The sequence below is a fragment of the Manacus candei genome, unplaced genomic scaffold (assembly GCF_025592945.1).
Source record: "Manacus candei isolate 608988 ecotype Guabito, Panama unplaced genomic scaffold, ASM2559294v1 h1tg000025l, whole genome shotgun sequence".
Taxonomy (NCBI): Eukaryota; Metazoa; Chordata; class Aves; order Passeriformes; family Pipridae; genus Manacus; species Manacus candei.
Genome location: NW_026138073.1, coordinates 7,826,054 through 7,847,098, shown reverse-complemented (window position 1 = coordinate 7,847,098; position 21,045 = coordinate 7,826,054). Strand labels below are relative to the sequence as shown.

Here is a 21,045-nt window from a genome sequence, read left to right as displayed (position 1 = left end):
TTCTGTTCGTGTAGCAGCCTGGCTTGGTGTGAAAGGTCATGCTTGAAGGTGGTAACACTGTCCTGCTAATTGCTTGCCCTGCATCTTTGCACTACAGACCTGCCCAGCTGCTGCTGTGCCCCAGTGCTCCAAGTAAATGTACTCACCTGTAGCTGCAGGAGTCTCTTTTGATGTGCACCTCAGGTGCCTGCTGAAAGCACGTTTTAGGCAGAAATCAGTGTCCTCTTTCTGCATATTTCATCCCTTCCACCTCATCCACGTCTTGCTCTGCAACGCGGTGTCCTGGTGTGTGCAGCTGTCTTGGAGAACATCATGCAAAAGCAGGAAAGAACGGCTGCTGCCTTCCAGGGAGTTTCAGGTCAGTCAGGTGGAACACAAAGCTTTTCAGTAAAAAAACTGACCCATTTTAAGGGGGAGTCAGATGCAAAAAGATGTGATACATATACCTGACATAGGTTTCGTGCTTCCCCTCGCAGTAGTTCTGTTCTGCAGGGTTCTATTTGCACCTGTAGTAACTTCTGTGTGGTTGTAATGTGAACAGCACATGTGTCTGTGCCTGAATGTAGTGGACAACTAAACAACAGATTTATTAATAAGCAATAAATAATCACTTACACTTCTTTAGAGACTAAAAAGGGTCCAAACCAACAGAGCAAGAGAAATTCAGTGTGAAAGTGTGATTTGGGCTCACAGCTGCCACTAAAGCTGGAAGAGCTAAGTACTTGTAAGGGAGCTTGATGATTTATTCCATTTACACCTGGAGGGAATTCCTTTCTGCACTGCCCACCTGCTGGTCCAGCTGTTTGCCCACAGAAGTACTCACTTTAATTTGAACCATGAGCACCTGCAGCTCATCCTTTGTGTTCAAAAAAGCCTCCAGAAACTATGAAAGGAAAGCTGCTTTCTTGGTCTTATTTTGGGCATCCCATGGACATGTATTGAGATGCTCTACCCACTCTATTGGATTGTCCTTCTTGTGCTCCCCAGTCCAAAAATACCTCACCAGAATATTGGAAAGGTCAGCTTGACTAACCTTGACAAGTCTGTGTCCTTCTGGCAGCAAATCCTCCTTTCTCCCTTTTGATGCAGGTTGTGCCACTGAACGTGATCACACGTGTTGCACAGGCACACTGTACAAATAAGGACACAAGTGTACATTTTAAACACAAGTCACCTCCTGTGTGCATGTGTGCAATATAAACACAAAACTTGCAGGGCAGATCCTTGTCAGACGTCAGTTCAGCCCAGTGTGGCATCTGATGGTGCAAGGCTGATCTGCACCCGCTGAGGACTCAAGCCACAGCTGTAGAAACAGTATTTGTGAAATATATGAAATATTTGGACTCAAACACAGTGTAGTAAAACACACAGTCCTTGCCTTTCAGTAAAACAGGTTCTGTTGCTGTGATGCCATGGAAACTCAGGTGCTACAAAAAAACCCATACAGGTATTAATCCAAATGGTGGTTGTGTGTCCACTTAGAGAAACGGGCCAACAACAGAGGGGGAAAAAACCCAGCTTGCCCAGAGCCCCTCTGTCAGAAGGGTCCCATGTGCTCCTTTGCCCATGAGGTTATTTCACCGGGCTCATAAAACAAGTGCAGAGTATGTTGGTGTCCCTCACACCTCAAGAAACAGCCCTGTCTGTTTGAAGCATAGTGAAAGTTAAGAGCAGGGAAGATAAATAGTCTGTCTCCTAGCTACATTCTGCCTGTGGATTGAAGTAGATCAACACAAATATTTGTGTGTACAGCATGCTCAGGAGCCTGCCAATGCCTGCTGGCAAAGTGCAGGCAAAGGTAAAGAAAAAATGTATGCTTCTCTTTAAAGTAATTATCTTTATATATTAATAATGTCATTTATAAGCACTCTGAGAAGTCAACAATGTACACTGAAGCAAAGCAAAAAAACTGCAAACATTTAGTAAAAAGAGAAGGGGGGAAATGTTGCAAGTATGCCTCTTAGCACTTTCAGATATATTAAAGTCTGTGTTGTCTCTGCATATGATCCTCGTAGTCTATTTGTTATCCTTTGGGAGCAAAGCCCTCACTGAACTCCAGGATTGAATCCAACAGCCCAAAGCATGCTGTTGTTTGTTATGGATCAGTCTCTTCCCAAGCACCTCCACTGAGACACACCAGTTCAAGGTAGCTCAATCTGGCCCTGCATCCCTTCCCTTACCATGGCACTGAAAGCAAGCATGAGCTTTCTCATTGCAGCATAACCCATGTTTTTGCATTGCAGGGTTTATTTGAAGTTTTGAGGATCTAATAAGGAGAAAGAATAGATATATGTTTGTGTATATGTACATATTTGAGAGTACTTCTCATCTCTGTTGGTGGCATTGCTTTTTTCTTGTCTGCAGTCAGGTACCTGAGGGTGACAGGGCTGAGTGAACTTGGTGCAGTGTTTTGGCAATAGCACAGGCATCGATCACAGTTTTCAGACCTCTCTGAAATCAGCTGGAATACTTGTGGCTGACTTGCTGCTCATTACAGAAGCAAGTGGTCCATGTGTCCTGCAGGACTGGCCTTTCCAGCTCCCTCCAAGGGCTGGGGCAGAGGGAGGGGAAAGACTCTCTCCCTGAAGAGCTTGGCCACCAACTTGTTTGCCCTTTTAGGGAAGAAAGGCATGAAACCCCCATACTGACCTCTCTTTCTCTTCTCCTGAGTGTGTCGGAAGAAATACCCCATCTACCTTCCTCTGTGCTCTTCCTTTGTGAGAGACAAACACTGTTCCCTGCCACTCATCCCATGTACATCCAGATCAGTGAGAAAAAGAAGTGAGGCCTCACTCACCTTATGGCCAGGAGCTGCCTCCCAGAGCAAGACCCTTGTCCCAGTCTCTTACCTACCACTGAGCAGCCCCGAGCCAGTAACATGCTCTGGGCACATCCTGATGCCGGTGTTTCTTCCCTCCACGTAGGAATTGCCTTAGAAGATCCATGTCCATCTCGCAATGAGCAATTCAGGACTTCACTGGCATGTTGCTTTTCTGTGCCAAAAATTGTCAGGGCTTCATCACACAACGTGTATCCCACGGCACCAAGGAGAGGAACGGCAGTTTTGCATTGCTGAGACATTCAGCGGGAGGGAGAGTGGGATTTTCCAAAGGAGGGCAGAGCACAGCTAGAAATAACTGCCTTTAAAGTGGTGGCATTTTTATGCATGGAAGAGCTAACTTAGAGCATTTTTAGAGGTTTTTATAAATCCCGCTGAGCCCAGTGCAACTGGATTCATCATATGAGGCACCTGTTTTACGGGGAGGAGGTATACAGGCAATAACCAACTATACAGCTTTTGCACTCTCTCAAAGTTTCCCTAAATAACTCTTTTCATAACCACAGGTAGGATATGCAGAAAGCATGATGAAACCCAGGAAGTTTGGCTGGTTTTGCATTTCTCTCTTTGCAGGAGAAATGTAGACTGCTTTTAAAGAATAATACTAACAAAAAAAGCTGGAATATTCTCTTACGTGCCCTTTCTGCGTTCATGGGTGTGTCTTAATATCAGCAATTAAGTTTTGCAAAACAATAAGCTCCCTTTTTGTCTTTCAACTCTCTGAAATGGAGCTGCCAGGAGCTTTTGGATTAAGCTTTATCAGGCTTCAGTTAGGAAAGCCTCATGGAGGTTACGTAGCCAAATACAACATACAAATCAAATTATGGGAGAGATGAATGCAGAGTTGTTAAATTAATTTTGTTTGTTCCAGCCCATTGGAATGTTTTTAACATGAAGAAAATAATTCTCTGCTGTATGGCTGGCCTGCCCAGTGCTTAGGGCTGTATTAGCATGCTGCGTTTGTCTGCCAGTGGCAAACAGGTTTTCTCCAGGCTTGAGTGAGCCCTGGAAGATGAGGCTGGCCAAAGTGCTGGCTTGCTCCCTGCCTTCCCCAGTGGGCTGATCTGCAGAGCTCCTGGGCAGCCCCACACATGGCCAGCAGCTGGAAGAGCCACTGAGGCTGCACTTTGTCAGGTCAGAGGGCTTCCTCCAGATGCACCCGCACAACCGTCCCGCCTCTGCAGGACTTTTCCATAATGTAAGAGCCAGCTTGTTTGCCAGGTTCTCCCAGTTCAGGTCATCTCTGACAGGAAGGTGACGTGGGTTTTTTCACTGCAAGAGGTCCAGGGCATGTCTCACTGCCTGCAGTGAGGCATTCGCATGTTTAGTGCCTTCGAGATGTGACCCTGTGGTCCCAAAGTCTTGGCTTGGGGGTCTGCTAGCCCTGGATATATTGTCTTTGATATCCTGCTATAGGCCTGTGCAGAGCCAGTTCAGGTATCTGCTCAGGATTTCACTACACCACAGAAAGATATCCTGAAGTCCCCTACAATATTTTGTTCTCCCTTAGGATATGAATTTAGAAGAAAGCATTAGTAATATTTTTTCTAAAATTAGCTGAGATGCTATTTTAGTGTGAAATGATGCTGGTTGTTGAGTTTGGTTCTCTTTTTTTTTCTCAAGCAATCATGAATTCACAGGGGTTTTTTTGCTTATTAAGCCTGGTTTTATAAAAAAAAAAAAAAGGAAATTAAAAGAAAAGCTTGTGTTTCTCTTTAGTGTGTCCTGATTAAGCTTCCCCCTCCCTGCCCCAACCTCTTCCTCCATTTCTATCTGTCCTTTAGCTGCATATTTTGCAAAATCAGTAGAGGTCCTTTAGCTTCTAAAAAAAAAAAAGAAAGCAGGAAGTCTGTGATTCTTTTAATCTTTCAAAAATCCAAGGCACAGAGAGTATGGAAAGGAAAATTAGATCTCTGGGAAATGCTAGTTGTTTTATAGATGGTCAAATCATTACACTTTTTTCCTTGCCTTTCAGACGTTGACTTTGTTACTATGTATCACTTTAATTAAATCATCAAATTGAATTACTGGATCAAATGTTTTTTTATTCCATTGTGTCCTAAGCAGGTTTGGTTAAATTAATAAAACCATATGTTTCATTTAAAAAAAAAAAAGATTTCTTTTCTGCCCATTCATAAGCTGTTAAAAAAAATGTGGCTGAACAGAGCAGGTCGGTTATTACTTAATTACATCAAGTGCCTGGCAGTAATTTGAACAAAGTCATACTAAGTCATGAAAATTTTGTAATATTTACTGTGAAATAGCAATATTGTAAATTCAGCCTCATTTTAGCTGGCTGTGAATGAGGCTTGACCTCAGTGAAGTCATTGGGATCACTCAGGTGCTTAGAAGTGCCTATGACCCTCTTGGATCAGGGTGCAGGGTCAGGGAGGGTCTCTCAACTCTGAGTTTGTGAGTCTCCTGTTTACCCTTGGGAAATACCCACTTCTCTTCTCTGACTGGCACGAGCTATTCCAAATGGCATCAAAGCCAGTGGCATGTGACAGCCCCCTCTCCCTCGAGTGGCTTGGGGTCCTTGTCTGCAAATCAGCCGCCCAGCCATCGTTCAGAGGGCTATTGCAATTAAGGTAGATCTCTCTGTCTCCCGGGAAGGTTACCTGCTTGAATTATTTCTAAAACAATTTGTTGCATGATTACTTTAAATATATAAATCTCTGCATGTCCTCCTGGAGGACAAGGACTGGATAAGGGTTTTAGATCTGGGTAGTCCTTCACCCAGGCTCCTATCACTGATGGGATTTGATTAGGTGGAGCGATAAAGGCTGGCCTGGCATTTTGAAGTGTAATTCTGTGATGACAAAGGGCGTCAAAGGGGGCAGTTATGATTTATTGGTGCAGTTATCAATAAACAGTGATGTCAGTGAGAATTGATCTGACTATCTCAGTGGAAAGAGGTGAGCATGGAGAGGCATACCAAGGATCAGGAAGCTCTCTGAATAGTGATAACAGCAACTGCTTTCAACTGTGCCCTCTTGTCCAGGTCCTGGCCACCTTCACACTGTGCTCTGCAGCATCCTGGCTCTGTGGGCTCCCTGCAGAGACCAGGAGGGAGCCAGAGGGAAGGTGTCTGCAGGCAGCAGACCATGGTCTGGCTTCTGGCTTTGTGGCATTGACAGCAGAATGCTGTCTTGATCCCTTCAACTCTGTGTAAATAGAAACTCATAAAGGTTTTCTCAACAGTTTGAGGTACTGTAGGGCTTGTTTGCTTTGCTGGATCATCCTTCTCAGTTGAGCAGAAGGATCTACTGCAGAACTGCAGGATTGTCACCCCTCATGGCAAGAGCAAACATCAAAGATCTTTCCTTTCCAAAGAGTATTTCTGCAATTTTCATTGTCTGTTTCAGGCTGGCTACAAATGTGAGCTGTAAGTGCACAAATGCATTTCACAGATATTTTTCTATTGTACTAGTAGTATTGGTGTTTAAAGCATTTAATCATTTTTATTTAAGAACTGTAGCTGTTTCAGTAATGTAACAGCAGAGCTACATGACCAACCTGCAAGTCCAGGCATAGGAATAGACATTTCTCCCCTTCAGTGCTGCCAGGACTCTTTAGAAGTGAAATAATGGCCAAATATACACGCAGTCAAATACCTGCAGAGTGCAAACAAGCTCAGTGTGTTGGCTTGAAATGGAAAAGTCGCATTGGGAAAAATAATTCTGCAAACAGTGTCAGCCTGATGGGCTGGGTGACACTTTGCCTTTCCCTGGCAGAAGAGATCATTTCCTTTGCCACGGCACATGTGTTTAGGTATCATTGCAAGTGATTTTTTTCTGGGTTCAGAGTTTATATTGGGAAAAAGAATGTGAGAATCTGCCCTGAATTGGGTATTTTAAATGTGATTTTTAAAGCTTGGAAAAAAAATCTCAACTCTTTATAGCTGGGAAGGGGATGATGTATTTTTCCCATAGCATGTGAGTGCCATCTAGTGTTGTGCATCCCCACCCGGCCCTTCCATGGCAACACCTTGAAAAGTGGTTTTTGTTTCAGCAGCTGTGAGGGGATTGTGCACACCCCACTCCTTGAGTGAATGGGCTGGGTTTGCACCTGGGCTTGGTCTCCCCTGCAGAAGTCTTGGGTTTGGTGCTGCTGCAAGCTGTGTTTTTCCCACTGGTTAAGCTGTTCCGATGTTGATGACCCCACTAACTTAAGTGTGGGTGAGAAGTGACTTGTGTCTTCCCACTGTAGGCAGGGTTAGGAAGGCAGGGCTTTCAGAGGCTGGCTGGGAGTTCCTCCTCTGCTAGGAGGAGACGACCAAGGCCATCAAGAACCACTCTTTCCTGTGCTAGCAATACATTACTGGCAAACAGTTGAGCATCTGTGAAGGAAAATACATAGAAAGAAGAGTATTAAATAACTTCTGTCATGTGTAAAAATGTACTGGGTTAAGAGGAAAATAATTACTGACCCAATAGTGTTACATTTTCAGAGGTTTCAACTCTTTCCAGGGCCAGCAGAGTACACTGGGGTATTAACCCCTTACAGCAGGAGTGCGTGGATGAGGGCATGGATGAGGGAAGCTGTGGATCAGGTCGACTGGACTTCTTAATGTTCCAGTGTAGAGCTCTTAAGTCACGAAGTTAAAGTGTGTGTACAATGTCAGGACTGAAAATAAGTCGAGAACTAAGCAACCTGCCTGCAGAGAATGGATTCTCTCACTCACTTTACTCAGGAGAGCAGAAAGCATCTGCAGGTGGTATTAAATCCCATGGTCTCAGTGGATTGCAGTCTAAGCTGTTACTGTAGGCAAGGGCATTAAAGAAAAAAACCTGGCTCTTAGGGGGAGGCACAGTTCTTCCTGTTTGTTTTCTCTTGGTTATTTAGGAGAGTTTCATCTTTTTTCCTTCTGTGTTTCAGCTTGCAGTACTCCTCCAGTGAACATGAAAGTGCAGCCCGTGAACAGGACGGCATTACTGGTAACCTGGAACCAACCAGAAACCATCTACCACCCTCCGATCATGAACTACATGATCTCATATAGCTGGGCTAAAAATGAAGATGAAAAGGAGAAGACTTTCACCAAGGACAGTGACAAGGACCTGGTAAAAGCACAGCATCAAACCCAGACATATGTATCAAGCTATCCTTATATTGCTATTTTCTTGGTAGAAGGAGGTAGAGGAGGAAAGCAGTTGTTGCCTTATAGACAGGCTAGTGTTTGACTCACAATGAATTGCTATTTAAATGTTCAGCATTAGTTGAACGTTGCTGAACAGGCTACCCCAAACACTGGACTGTGTATTTATAGTTTGTGTGAGTGGATAAAGGACTAAATCTGCAGACACTTTTTCATATATTGTTGCTGAGAAGCAGCTGGCTCGGGAAATGTTTAGGCTCTGAATATTACAGATTTTTGCATTAAAAGTCCAGTCCCCCCAAAATCTGTTCCTGGGCTCAGGCTTTTTACTGTGCATAGCCCCTTGCAGTCTTTGGAGCAGTTTCTGGCAGTAAGGGCTGCCAGAGGCAGGAATGCATAGTCAGGGCTAGAAGATTATTGTGGAGTGTCCCTGTACAAGCACTGCCTACATCTGGCAGCATGAGAAAAAGAGGGAAGAGCAAGACAGTTCCAGCACAGATGGAAACACTGCTCTATCTCCTCCATTTAGGATTTCATCTGCTTGTCATTCTTGTCTAAGTGGAAGCAAGTATTGTACTGGTCCTTAACATTCTCTGCATATAAAATCAAAGTGACATATTCAGGTTTGAAAGGCCTCCATTTATTGTTAATCAAAGAAAGCCTCTAGAATAATGAAATCAGTAATTGTATATGCACATGAAAAATGCAGCAGCACACTGTTATTCCTAATGACTGTTACCATTTTTTTTTCAAATACACAGTCCTCTGGGCCCATTCAATCAGTTATACAATAATACTTCTCTTATTCCCTTAGATGAAGATTCTTTTACTTCATTTCCATTTATATTTTCAATTTCCCCACTAGACATTGTTATCTGGGTCACATTAGGGAACGATCTGCCTCACAAAATCAGAAAGGAACCTATTGAAAGACACCCAAGGTTATGATGTATTGTAACCTCTCTCTTGCCATAATTTCACACTCTTAAGGGAGATTTTTTTTTTAATCAGGTATAAGGAGGAAAACCTTAATCAGCAAAAATGAGGTTTGCACCATGAAAGCATCCTGTTTTATATAAAAGAAATAATTAAAAGTGCAGGGGATGTGATGGAGTGATAGCTTGGAAATAAATTGCAGTGAGACCCTGTGCTGTTCAGCAGAACTCGGAGGTTAAGAAAGCAATGACAGCTTAGTCTGTTTTAGGGGCAAGAGAAGAAGGAAACCCTTTTTTAGAGGAAAGTGCAATTTGTTTTTAGTGCTCTGGCAGATACAGTTGGGCTGTCCCATCTTGAATCAGAGCTAGGCAGTGTTTAGCTAAGGACATCACGGGTATTTCAAGTGACCCACACAGCTACTGCTGTGAACCGATGTGACTGTGAACTAAGGCAATACAGAAGAGTTTCTGGAAAGCATCAGAGCAGTCTCTCAGATCTAGGAGTAAGCAGGGATATCCCAGCCCAGGGTGCTGAGCCATCATGTTGGACAGTACACCAGCATCAAATTGCCATAGCCAGTTTGTTGCAAAATAAAGTCAGTTTGAACATGCAGTGACTTTTCTGGGCTTATCCCATGTTTGGGACATGGATCTCCACCTATAAAAATCTTATTTAATTCCTGTAAGGTTAAATGATTTGAACTTTAAGTTTTTCTGAGGAAAGCAGAGACTTTCAGGCATGAAGATTGTCATGAGAATAGATGTGGGACATGTTCATTTACTTCTTGGGCAGAGTCTGGGTGCATCCCTTTGGCCTTGGGCCTTGCCCTCTCCCAGGGGACGAGTGAATATTTCTGTTTAGAAATATAGTTTGTCTTACATGGCATAAATGTCCTGTGTTAGCACAATGCTTTATATATTTCAAACTGATCGTGGACAGTACTGTGGGGGTAAAAAACTGAATAATATCTATTTTTTTTAAACAGAAGGCCATCATTAGCCATGTCTCACCTGACATCCTTTATCTGTTCAGAGTTCAAGCAGTTTGCCGAAATGAAATGCGTAGTGACTTTAGCCAGACTATGCTCTTTCAAGGTAACAAAACCACATACCTATTTTTATATTAAACAATTGTTTGTTTAATATTTTCTTTTCACAGTGCAATATGGTGTGAAATGATTTCAGAAGATGTTTGAGTGCATGTAGACAATACTAATTTCAGATTAGTGGCCAGTGACTTAATCTGAATCGCATTTCTGGTGATGAGGGTTTTTCTACACCTCTCTGCTGGCAGGGTTTGTCAGGTTTTAGGAGAATTCAGAGCTTTTCTTGGTACTAGTTTTCTCAAACAAATTCATCAGAGACTGCTTATACATCAGAGGCACAGCTATAGCAGAATGTGAGTCTGATCGGTGTCTGTTTTATGTAAAGAGGAAAGGAGATCAGTCCTACCTTGACAACCACACGTGGAGACACTCAGGTTTTACCATGCATACAACCTCAGTGATTTCCAAAACATACATATTTAAAGGAAATCAAAAGTACTCGATGCTAAGCTGTCCTTTGTCATGAATTTCCTTTTAAGTTTATTGGAGAAATCTGGTAGTGCTGAGATTTGGTAGAAGAACTTGAAGTTTTTAGAGCTTTTTTAAGTGCTGAAGTTTTGCTCCTTCCTGGGAATTTATTAGTACATTTTTTACTAAGTAGGGCAAAATTTACCTCTGCTGAGAGCATTCCCTCCCACTCCAGCTTACGGATACATAAATCCTGTAATGGGCAACAGAAGAATAAAACAAGCGGAGAGTTAAACATTTAAATCTTTAAGATCTTGTATAGGGAACAAAATAATAGCAACGTTTTTCTGTGTCATTTTTGGAAAATTGGGGGTGGGCTGAGTTAATCCTACTCTGTTAGCATGTAGTATCTGAAGGATATGAAGCTGTGGACACAGTTTGCTTCTGTGGCAGTGTCCTGCCACAGTGTTATCAGCATTGCAGGGACAGCAGGGGTCAGGCAAGAAGTGTCCTATCCAACCCACATCTCATATATAGCTCTCTGTTCTTAGTACCTCAGCACAGTGTTTTGGATTTGACTGTAAGTGCCAGGCAGAAGTCAGAAACTGGTATGTTGCTGATTATGACCTCTTTCAGCAGGTGAAAGAATGGAAAAATTCTTTGAAATTTGACCATGATACCTGTTTAATCACAGTTAGGAGTAAGTCATTACTGACAGCTTTGTTGAATATTCTTGGGGCACTCTAGCCCAGTTCTAGCCCAGTGTTCAAAGCAGTGGAAGTGATTCATGCATCTGCAATGGGAGTAGATGATGTGATTCCTTCCATGTGTCCCCAAAAAGGATCTGCTGTTCTAATCTCTGGCAGTACCCAAGATCTAGAAAATTAATCCACATGAGCTTTCAAAACATTATTCAGAGCTTGATCATGGTTGTAGTTGAGATATATAGCAATAAATAATAAGGACAGAAAAAACTATTATCATCAGCTACTCTCGCTTCCCGTGTAAGTCAGGGTGTTTCATCCAGTTTGAGATTGAAGGACAGAGTGTGTTTTCTGACAGTGCACTTAAACTGGCACTGCTGGGCCTGAATTAAAGTCATGCAAGTCTGTCTTTAGGCACATGTACAAAGTAAGGTGAGTAATGCCAAATGAACTGAGTTGCTTTTGCTCCAAACTGAGACCTGCATCCATATTTTGCAGCAGTGTGTTCAGCAATTGCTCGGCAGTTGTATCATTGCCTCCCTTCCCAACCTGCTGACATGCTGCTCTTCTTCCTCCCTCAGCTAACACCACTCGAATTTTCGAGGGGACCAGAATTGTGAAGACAGGAGTGGTAAGTCGTGGATTTGGGGAGCTGGGATTTGGGGACATTCCCACCAGGTGGCAGCACGGTGTTGGAAATCTGCGGCAGGACCCAGCTTTCCTGGGGAGGGGGGTGTTCAGACCCACCACAGAAGGATTTATAACATACAATATATTTCCAATATGAAATATTTCAAGGGGTTTGGTTTTCTAGCTTCATGCTCTGAGGGGCTTTGACTACTGAAGAATCGAGTTTAAAAAAATCTTTCCAAATCTATATTCAACCCATTTAGATGGGATTTGTAATCTTAATGATAACTGTGAAAATAAATTTAATTTCTTTTATTAATTGTATGACCAGAAGTATATGCACCAGGAATAAGGCCTCACACACAACATCTTTACTCTTCCAGTGCTCTAAGGATACCTGTTATTGTGTGAATAAAGCCTCAACAATCTCTTTATTTGAATTTTAATTCATAAGGTAACTTTTGTGTTCCAGAATCAGAAATGTTGGTACATTTACAGTAAAACTGGAATACGCTGTTTCAGTTTTGAAAGCATCTTATTAGTTTATTTAACATAAACTATCCATAACCTAAATTTCTTGGCATTCGGTGTACTGAATTGTTCAGTCAAATTTATGGACTGGATTCATACTATTGAATTTACTCTAAGTACATTGCTTCCGGTTTTATTCTTTTCCAGTTTGATATGCTCCCTAGTAAGCAAATAACACATACAAAGCTTGCATTTGAATGATTAATGTTTATTTAATGATGTATAGAGGTATTCTAGACATATAAAATCTGCTGTCAAATTTTAATACTCAGTCCAGCTTTGAGACTGTTCATGCCAGTGAAAAGCAAATCTCACAGTGCCGGAGGGATTCACATTGATAAGTATCTGAAAGTTTAGATGCTTATTTAAAGTTTTGGCTTGAAATCTCTAAAGCACGGCTTTTCATCTGAGATCTCAGGTTCTCTGTGATTGCAGCTGGTCAAAAATAACGTGAGAAAGCAGCCTTTCTTGGTTTGCTGCAGCATTTCAATTACATGGCCTGACTGAACCTGGGAATTGCAGAGAGATGCAGAAATACTTTGAAGTTATACATTTCAGTTTCAAAAAGAAACATTTTACTTTTTTAAAAAATGTTCAGTAGCACCTATTTAACCCTTGTTTGTACTCATCTGATGTGTACCTTTCCAGCTACTGGTCCTCCCAGTCATGAATTGTGTAATGTGAGACATTTTTCAGTAAATCAGAGAGGGTGGGCAGGTCCAGGCAGAACTGCTGGCTCAGCTCTTCCAGAGAATTATTCCTTGTGTTTAGTCAGTTCACTTGAGTGTCTTTTTCCACATGTGATTCAGGAAGGGGAATGACTAGGTCCTTATGTATAGACCGAGTTTTTGTTCTTTATGTATATACCAAGGGGTTTTGTTTCCAGTAGAGCACACATGTGTGCACAGAGACCTGCATGCAAGCATGTGTGCTGTGGGTTGACATTAGAATAACAGTGGCAGGGTGCAGAGGATGCATAGTCTACAGCTCATTCTCTGGTTCCTCTCAACTCCCTGAGGGAAGTGGGCAGTGTCAGGCCTGGCTTTGGGTTGCTGGTGGTGACCAGGGGGAGTCCTGTGGTTGTAGAAAACTGAGTCTATACATGAGTGTCGCAGCCTGGTGGTCCTGGCAGAGGTAGTGGTGGCTTGCTGAAGGGCTCCTGATGCTCTCCAAGTGCTTCATGACTGCCCAGCTGGCCATGCTGCTGGTCTTTTCTAATGAGAGTGATGCCTCACTGCAGCACCAGTCCTTAGGAGAATAATGCTGATGGGTAAATTAATGAAATAAAAATAGTACCATTGGAGGGCCTCACAATGTGTGTGGGAAGAGCCAGAGTTCCTTGTCAGAACAGACCCACCAGGCACGAATGCTCGCGTTGGCAGCACAGCCATTATTTTGAGACAGCCCTTATGTAATACTGTATTTTTAAACTTCTGTATTCTGAGGATTAAAGCACTGTGAGTAATGCAGCTAAACTCATTAAACTCCTTTACATTCTCCTCACCCCGAGAGGAAACGTTACTCACAAGTCAACGGTGACGTGGGTGGAGAAGGTCCCGATGTAAAACAAAGATAAGGATAAAGAGGGTTTTGATGATGGTGTGGTGAATTCAGGGAGGTTTCTTCCCTTCGTGGTTTGCTGGTAGCTCTGTGGCTTGTCCTGTCCTGGCTCAGCCCTGCATCCAGCTGGTGGGAGTCTTTGGCTTTAAGAGAACAGCAACCAGAATGGCACATGTGTTGAAAGGGAGGGAAATGCAAAAGAAAAATGACCCCAGGTAGGATGTTGGGCCCCTGCTGATGCTCTCTGCTGTGTTTTCTTCCCCTCTGCTGCTGGTGACCTCCTCAAGCCCACGGCATCTCCTGCCTCCTCAGCTGACATGGCTCCCATCAGCTCTGGCTCCTCCACCTGGACCTCCTCGGGGCTCCCCTTCTCCTTCGTGTCCATGGCCACAGGGATGGGGCCTTCCTCCAGTGGCAGCCAGGCCACCGTGGCCTCAGTGGTGACCAGCACCTTGCTGGCAGGGCTGGGCTTCAGCAGTGGTGGCATCTCCTCCTTCCCCAGCAGCGTCTGGCCCACCCGGCTGCCCACGGCGGCCGCCCCCAGCAAACAGGCGGGACGGCCCGTGGTGGCCACCACCGAGGCCGCCGCCGCCTCCCCGGGGCCAGAGCGGGACTCGGCACTGACCAAGGATGGCGAGGGAGCTGAGGAGGGGGAGAAGGATGAAAAGAGTGAAAGTGAGGATGGGGAGCGGGAGCACGAGGAAGAGGAAGAAAAGGATGCTGAAAAGAAGGAGAGAGACAGGGCGACAGCAGCCGCGGAGGCGCGCAATAGCACAGAGCCCAGCGTGGCCGTGGCTTCCCCCAACCGGACTGCTGAGGAAGAAGGAAATAAAACCATATCGGGTGAAGAGCCAAACCAAAACGTTGCCCCTGCGGCTGGAGGTCCCAAGGAGGAGAGTTTGGATGAAGCCAACACTCAGCCCCAGCCGCTCCCTTCCACCCAAGTGCCACCAGCGTTCACCGATGAACTGTACCCGGGCAAGATCCCAAGAAGACCAGAGACTACAAGAAAACCTCCTCCAAAGGAGGACAGGTTTCCAGAGGAATACCCCTCAGATAACAAATTCATTACCATTAATCCAGGTGAGTGACCTCCAGGGAAAGCTGGTTTTACCAACCTAAGAGTGTTGGAAAATGATACAATCTAAATTCCTTACTGATTTCCAGGAGATACAACATTTCTGTGGTGCTTGACTTCATCCAGTGGGCAGGTTGTCACAGGACTCAATCCTCAAATTGTTACTGGTGGGGAGCAGAGGGGGAAGGAACATCCTTTTCTTTTATTAGGACAGAATCATGGTCCTTGTAACTTACCACAAGAGAAAATTTGCAAAAATGTTAACTCCCAACATGCTGCATCAAGAATTTTGTTTAAAAGAAAAAAGGAGAGAAATGCAGTGAACCATAGCTGTGAAATTAATTTGGAAGATTGGCTGCTGTGCCAAACTGGTGTTTCGTGGGAAGTTTGCTATATATGCTGCAAGCTAATTTATTTTATCTGCAGGATTCTCCCTGATTGGGCTTTGAGATATTCTCCCAAATATGGGAACATTGCTGCTTTATTTCTCATCACAAAACCTACATGCTTTGATCTTCCAAAACAAGGCACCTTCTGCACTGGAGTTACCTTCTTTTTTTTCCTGTGGGAAGGACAAATCTTAGCCAGGCAGAGTTCACATATTTTGTCCTGATGAGAATTACCAGTGCTCCTGTACACACCAGCTCTGGGTGTATGTACCAACTCCACAGTATATACACAGCAAATACAACCTTTTGGAGGCCTGCCCAGGTGATCTGCATGTGCACCAAGCCCAGTGTGGACGGGGTTTGCTGCACAGGCCTATGCAAACAGGTATCTCATGGTGCTACCAATGTGTGGAATGTCCACACATGTTTCTGCTCAGGGAGCTCCAGGCACTGGTGAGGAAAACAGCAAGGAGCAAATGGAGTACATATGTGTGGATTTATTTGCAGAGTAAGTACTGGGATTTAGATATGGTGACGAGTTTATATGAGTGATTATGTGTATTACCACAGCATTTATAAGATAGTGTGCTTTTTTTTGTTTGGGGTGGGGTTTTTTACTTTATTGTTTATTTTGGTAATCTTGGAGTGTTTTGTAATTTTCTTTTTCCATCAAAGCTGCTCTAGAGTACTGTGAAAAAACCTTGCATATTTATTTTTCCCTACACTGATAACCACAAAAATGCAGACATTGTGCACTCAGTTATAGCTCGGAACCAATTTAAAAAACAAAGCTAAATCCAATCTTTAATAACATTTGTTACAGAAATGCTGACCTGACTCTAACGCTGTGAATCATAACTGTTCTGCAAGAGATCAGATTAACAATGCAAGACAAGAAACTTGCACCCAAATTGTGCTGATATTTTTAAAATACAATGCTGTTTTTCTTACTCCTCAGCTGGAAATCTTCAAAGTCCAGTGCTCCCACTGAACATGGTCTGAGATGCCTGTCAGGAAGCTTTCAACCTGCCACTTGCCCTAATCACCTTTCTGTCAGGAAGGAGGGAACTTTGCCATGTTAGGAGTAAGCATTCAGCACCAGTTAGGTTCAAAGCCCAGCAATTCAATCTGCCTGGGTAAACCTGCTTCTGAAATAGTTCTTCCTGCCTTTGGCTTCCTTATTTCTCATGTGCCAGTTTCTTGTATGGCCCAAGTACAATGTCTCTTATATAAGACCTACAACGGGCCTCATGGCTTGTTCTCAGCCTAAAAAATTGGAAAAAAAGACGAGTAGTTTGCCTTAATTCTTAGCTTGTGACAAAGAGATTGTTAACAATTCCATAGTGAAGATAAAAATATTAAAATCAATGAGACGGGGAAATATTTTTAATATTGCTAAGAAATACTTACTAGTTATTGTGAATTGTATCCCCTTAGTCTGTCTCTTTTTAGCACGCAGAGAACTATTATTGAAAGTGGTTCAGTACAGCTTTGCCTCCTACTAGACAGCCTCTTTTAGAGCTCTGCTCACTTCCAGGCTTGATGGCTTGAAGTCACTGTGCCTGAAGACTACAACAAAGACAATCAGTTTTGAAAGTACCCTGCAAATTAGGTTTTCTGTACCTATATATGGAGGGAGGATAACTTAGTATGATTACTGCGTTTTAAAAAAGTGGCTTCCATATGTAGGAAACTATATCTGAAATTATCAGCACATGTTAGATGGCAAGAAGATAAGTGAGAGTTGCCTGTTTCCTCCAAATTAACCTTAGTTAAATCATAATTAAACCTCTGGCGACCTACCTGAGATGAGGAGAAGGAGCTGCACCATTTTTTCAGCTTCCCAGACAAGCCTGTCCCAGATCCCTCAGTGTCCTGAAAAGGATACTCAACAGCAAAAGGGCTGGGAATGGCTATTCAGAGATGAAGAAGGGCCCATTTGTGCCAGTTTCTTGTAGTAGGGGCTCATTCCCTGTCCATGACCTCCAGGTGGAAAAATTTAGGTTGATCACAAACTTGGTGAGTCCCTGTCCAGACATTGGGAAAGGCTAATTTTTAGTGAGAACATTTTGAGGTGTTATTGGCTTTGGAATGGAGCCTTTCAGTCCGAATCTCTTTGTACCTTCAAAGTCTCTTCCGGCAAGTCCTTCTTTTCTTTTTATCTTGAGCCACCAGGCTTTGATAGGTGAGGTCTGACTAGCCTGGAATTTGCCCAAATATTTTACTAGATGTGTCCAAATACGGCCTGCCTGGCCTGTTGGGAGTGCTGCCCCTGTGAGAAGACACTTGGCAATGCAGGAGAAGGAGCTCTATTCCAGGCTTGATCTAGGTTACCAAAGACACAGGCTGGTGAATTAGACTAGCACAAAGCCTAAGACTAGCTGATTCAGCTTAACTGTTTTTCACAGTAGTATGGAAATTTTCAATTCATACAGACAGACCTGACCTAACTCCTGCCAGCTGAAACTGCAGCCATAGCAAGACCTTGTCTATGAGAAATGGCCTTAAAGGTTTTCCATAACAAGGTAAACCTGAAATCAAGACAAGTGAAGCCAAGAGGGCATTGCCAGAAGTGTCTGAAAGGATTTCTGAGCATCAGGACAGTTAAGAGTGTCAAGACCACTTCCAAAGTGAGCTGAAAGCACCCCTGCAGTTTACTGTGTCTCATTGTGAGGGTGGAAACATTTTTGGATGCATTTTTTGTCCCAGAAAGCAGGTTTTAAAAAGCTGTCAAGGTTTCAAAACTGTTTTTGTGAATAGAAAGTTTAATCATTTTAAAGAGTAGAAAATTGTTTCATAACAATGTACACTTGTAAAATTAATTATATAGCATCAAATTAGCAGTTGTAAGGAGATAACTAAATGGGGAAGTACTCATGAGTGTGGATGATTAGAGGAGAACAGGGAACTCATGAGAAATTACAGGGAAAGTGCAAGGCCAATTAGTACAGCAAGGCTCATTTTCTTTTAGTGCTTATTTCACATGCACATACACACACCTCTCCTGAGGCCGTGTCATTATTTTCCAAATGGCATTGGCCTCTTCTTGTCTGGTGGTATCAGCCAAGGCTGATGATTTTCTTCTGTCGCCGAACGCTTGCTTGCATTCTCCTCTTTCATTTTCCTGATCATCCTTTTCTCTGTTTTGGTGCCCACATTAGACTAATTGTACCTTTGATCTGCAACTGTTACACACACAGCTGCTCAGCATTGTCCGTGACTCTGAAACCTTAAAATTAGAAAAACAGCAATTAGAATGATACTCTACCAAGAAAGGGGGCGGGGGGGGGGGGGAGGAAAGAAAAAAAAAAGCGAGGGAAAAAAATGAAAAGCTGGATGATTCAGTTTCATCAGGCTAGAGAAGATACAATCCCACGGAATTTTGGTTGGTTGTGCCGGACAGTTAAACAGATCCTTTGTTTTTGACAGAAGATAAAAACTGGGCTGTTGTGGGCTAACAGCTGTCCAGTTGGGGCTTTTGCCTGAGTGGTGACTTGGATCTGAGAACAGAAACGTGGGTTTGGCTCTTCATCCAAATTTCAGCCAGATCCTCCCATTCTTCAGTGTCACCCACTTCTTCTGAGTTCCTCCCACAAGGGGGGCTTTGTAGAGACAGAGATGGTGTGCAGGGTTAAATTTCAAGCCTGGTGTATGCCTTTAACAGAGACTGAATTTTGGTTTTTAGAGCAGTCTTTGCCAGGTCTGAGGTTACAAAAGCCTTTTGGGAATAACCTCATTAAGATAATTAAACATCTGTGTAATTCCTTCTTCTCCATACACAGCAAGGATTATTAAGCTGTATTTTCATGTAGCGCTTGAGCCATTTGCACACAGGATCACAGAATGGATAAGGTTGGGAGAGACCACTGAAGTCAGCTAGTCCAGCCTCACTGCTCAAGAAGGGAGCACGTTCTCAGGATTGCATCCAGACAGCTTTTAAATATCTTCAGAGATTTACATGGCAACTTACAGGAGAAAACAGCAGAATGGCTTGAAAATAAAAGTGAATTATTTGATGTCTGCAAACTATGAGTTTCAGATATAGGATTAAATATGATTGGCATTTGTTTACAAAGCAGTGAAAAGCCATGTTTAGCTGTGCACAGCCTGTAATTGTGAACACTGCAGGGATGCATTTAAAGAAATAGGGAAGAAATAGCTGCACAGTGACATGAACTTGTATCAAAGGTAATGCATTTTTAAAAAACATGATTTTGCATTTTTATCATTTAATAATATGGCAAATACTATTTTTCAAAATTAATTAATACCTTTGTATAAGTCTATAAATTCATTTACTCAAAGGAAAGATGAGGAAGTTGACTGTCTTTTAAGAGGCCATGTGGTCTGAGGCAGTTCAGCAGCAGGGTTTTGCTTTGGTTAATGGTATCTGTAATGGTACAACAAACAGAACTTTGTCCTGGCAGTTTGTGCAATGATGAGGAATGATAAAAGTAGATAGGTTATATAGTACAGCTATGGTTGCTTATTATAGCAAGCAGTGTTACTTAAGGGAAATAAACATGTTTCTTTTCTCAGGAACCAATTACCAAGAATTCACAGGAAAAAAAGTACATTTCACAAGTGGTAGGAGCCTCTTTCTTACCTTGACCTTTGTGCAAGAGTTGCACTGCCAGAGCTTCCCTCACTGCCTGACGCCATCCAATACTCCCTGTGCCAGGGCTCATCCATCCAGTGCCTGGGTGGAACTGCTGAGCGGGTGGTTCACAGAAGTTACGGATTTTTCCAGACGCAGGAGTAGATTTAGCAGTGCCAGGGCTTGTATCATGTGGGACCTCCCGAAACAGATATGCTGTAATAATTTTTATTCCTTCCTACTGGGATGAATTCCAAGCCAGTAAAAGGCAAACTGAATTAATTCAACGAAGGCATATGCCACTGGAAACTGTTTACATTTCTTAGCAAAAATGGAGTTTCCTAGTCCATTTTTTAAGCTTACCACCACCACCAGCAAGTACAGCTTATGGTGGGCACCATTACAAGGATATGCTGTTTGTTTAAGCTCTCTCAACACATTATTTAAGCAGTGGAAAACACCTAAGACTTTTTCTTCAAAGCCAGCACAGGAACTGTGTCTTTTTTTCTGAAGCACATCACTGCTTGGGCATTCCCAACTGGAATTTCAGGGCCAGCCATCAGCATGCAGGAATTGCATTTACTCTTCTGGCACTCAGTATACTGAGCACTTTCTTATCCTCACATCTGTGGTACTGGGAGTTGGCAGGGGCAGATAAGTGTGTTCTCCACAGCAGACTGAGTAAGAGGAGCATCGTGAACACTGCAGAATTTAATAGTGTGCATTGGGACTCCAGCCCATGCTGTGCTTACAATGGAATTTAATTTTCTTCCCATGCAAACAGAAACATATGTTTTTGTGTTGAAAGATGTGGAGGTGAAACTAAACAGAGTACTGTCCTTGGAGAGAACTGAAGCAACACCCTAATGGACGTAAGGTGATGGGACTACTTGGCTCTCCTATGAAGTTTTATTACATTGCATGGTTTTTTTGCCTTGTCCCTTTTATCATTCTGATTAGTAAGACTTACCTCACAGGCTTACTTTTTTGTGCTGATAAATGATTTGAAATGCACTGGTAAAAACTGATGCCTCAAGACTTATGATTTTGTAAGTTTGGCAAATACAGAGAATAAGCCTTTACTTTAATTTTGGGGTTGATTTTTTCCTTACTCCTTCTGGTTAAGGAAATCAGAGATGTTCAATCAAAGTGTGCGTTCAGTTCTCCCAA

General features: G+C 43.0%; 1 protein-coding gene and 1 long non-coding RNA gene across 2 annotated transcripts in view; one reads left to right on the top strand and one right to left on the bottom strand.

Annotated features, from left to right (window-relative positions):
* PTPRG (protein tyrosine phosphatase receptor type G) overlaps positions 1-21,045 on the top strand; it is a 397,672-nt gene that overhangs the window by 306,692 nt on the left and 69,935 nt on the right. Inside the window, exons 9-12 of the mRNA XM_051788769.1 lie at positions 7,718-7,902; positions 9,859-9,967; positions 11,672-11,721; positions 14,099-14,894. Of these exons, the coding sequence (XP_051644729.1) occupies positions 7,718-7,902; positions 9,859-9,967; positions 11,672-11,721; positions 14,099-14,894 (1,140 nt within the window). The remainder of the gene's footprint in view (positions 1-7,717; positions 7,903-9,858; positions 9,968-11,671; positions 11,722-14,098; positions 14,895-21,045) is intronic.
* Positions 18,134-20,399, bottom strand: LOC127471666 (uncharacterized). Its single transcript, XR_007904726.1, has 3 exons — positions 19,885-20,399; positions 19,550-19,668; positions 18,134-18,507 (listed from the first exon to the last, which is right to left on the bottom strand). It is a non-coding gene; the product is annotated as an uncharacterized LOC127471666 (long non-coding RNA).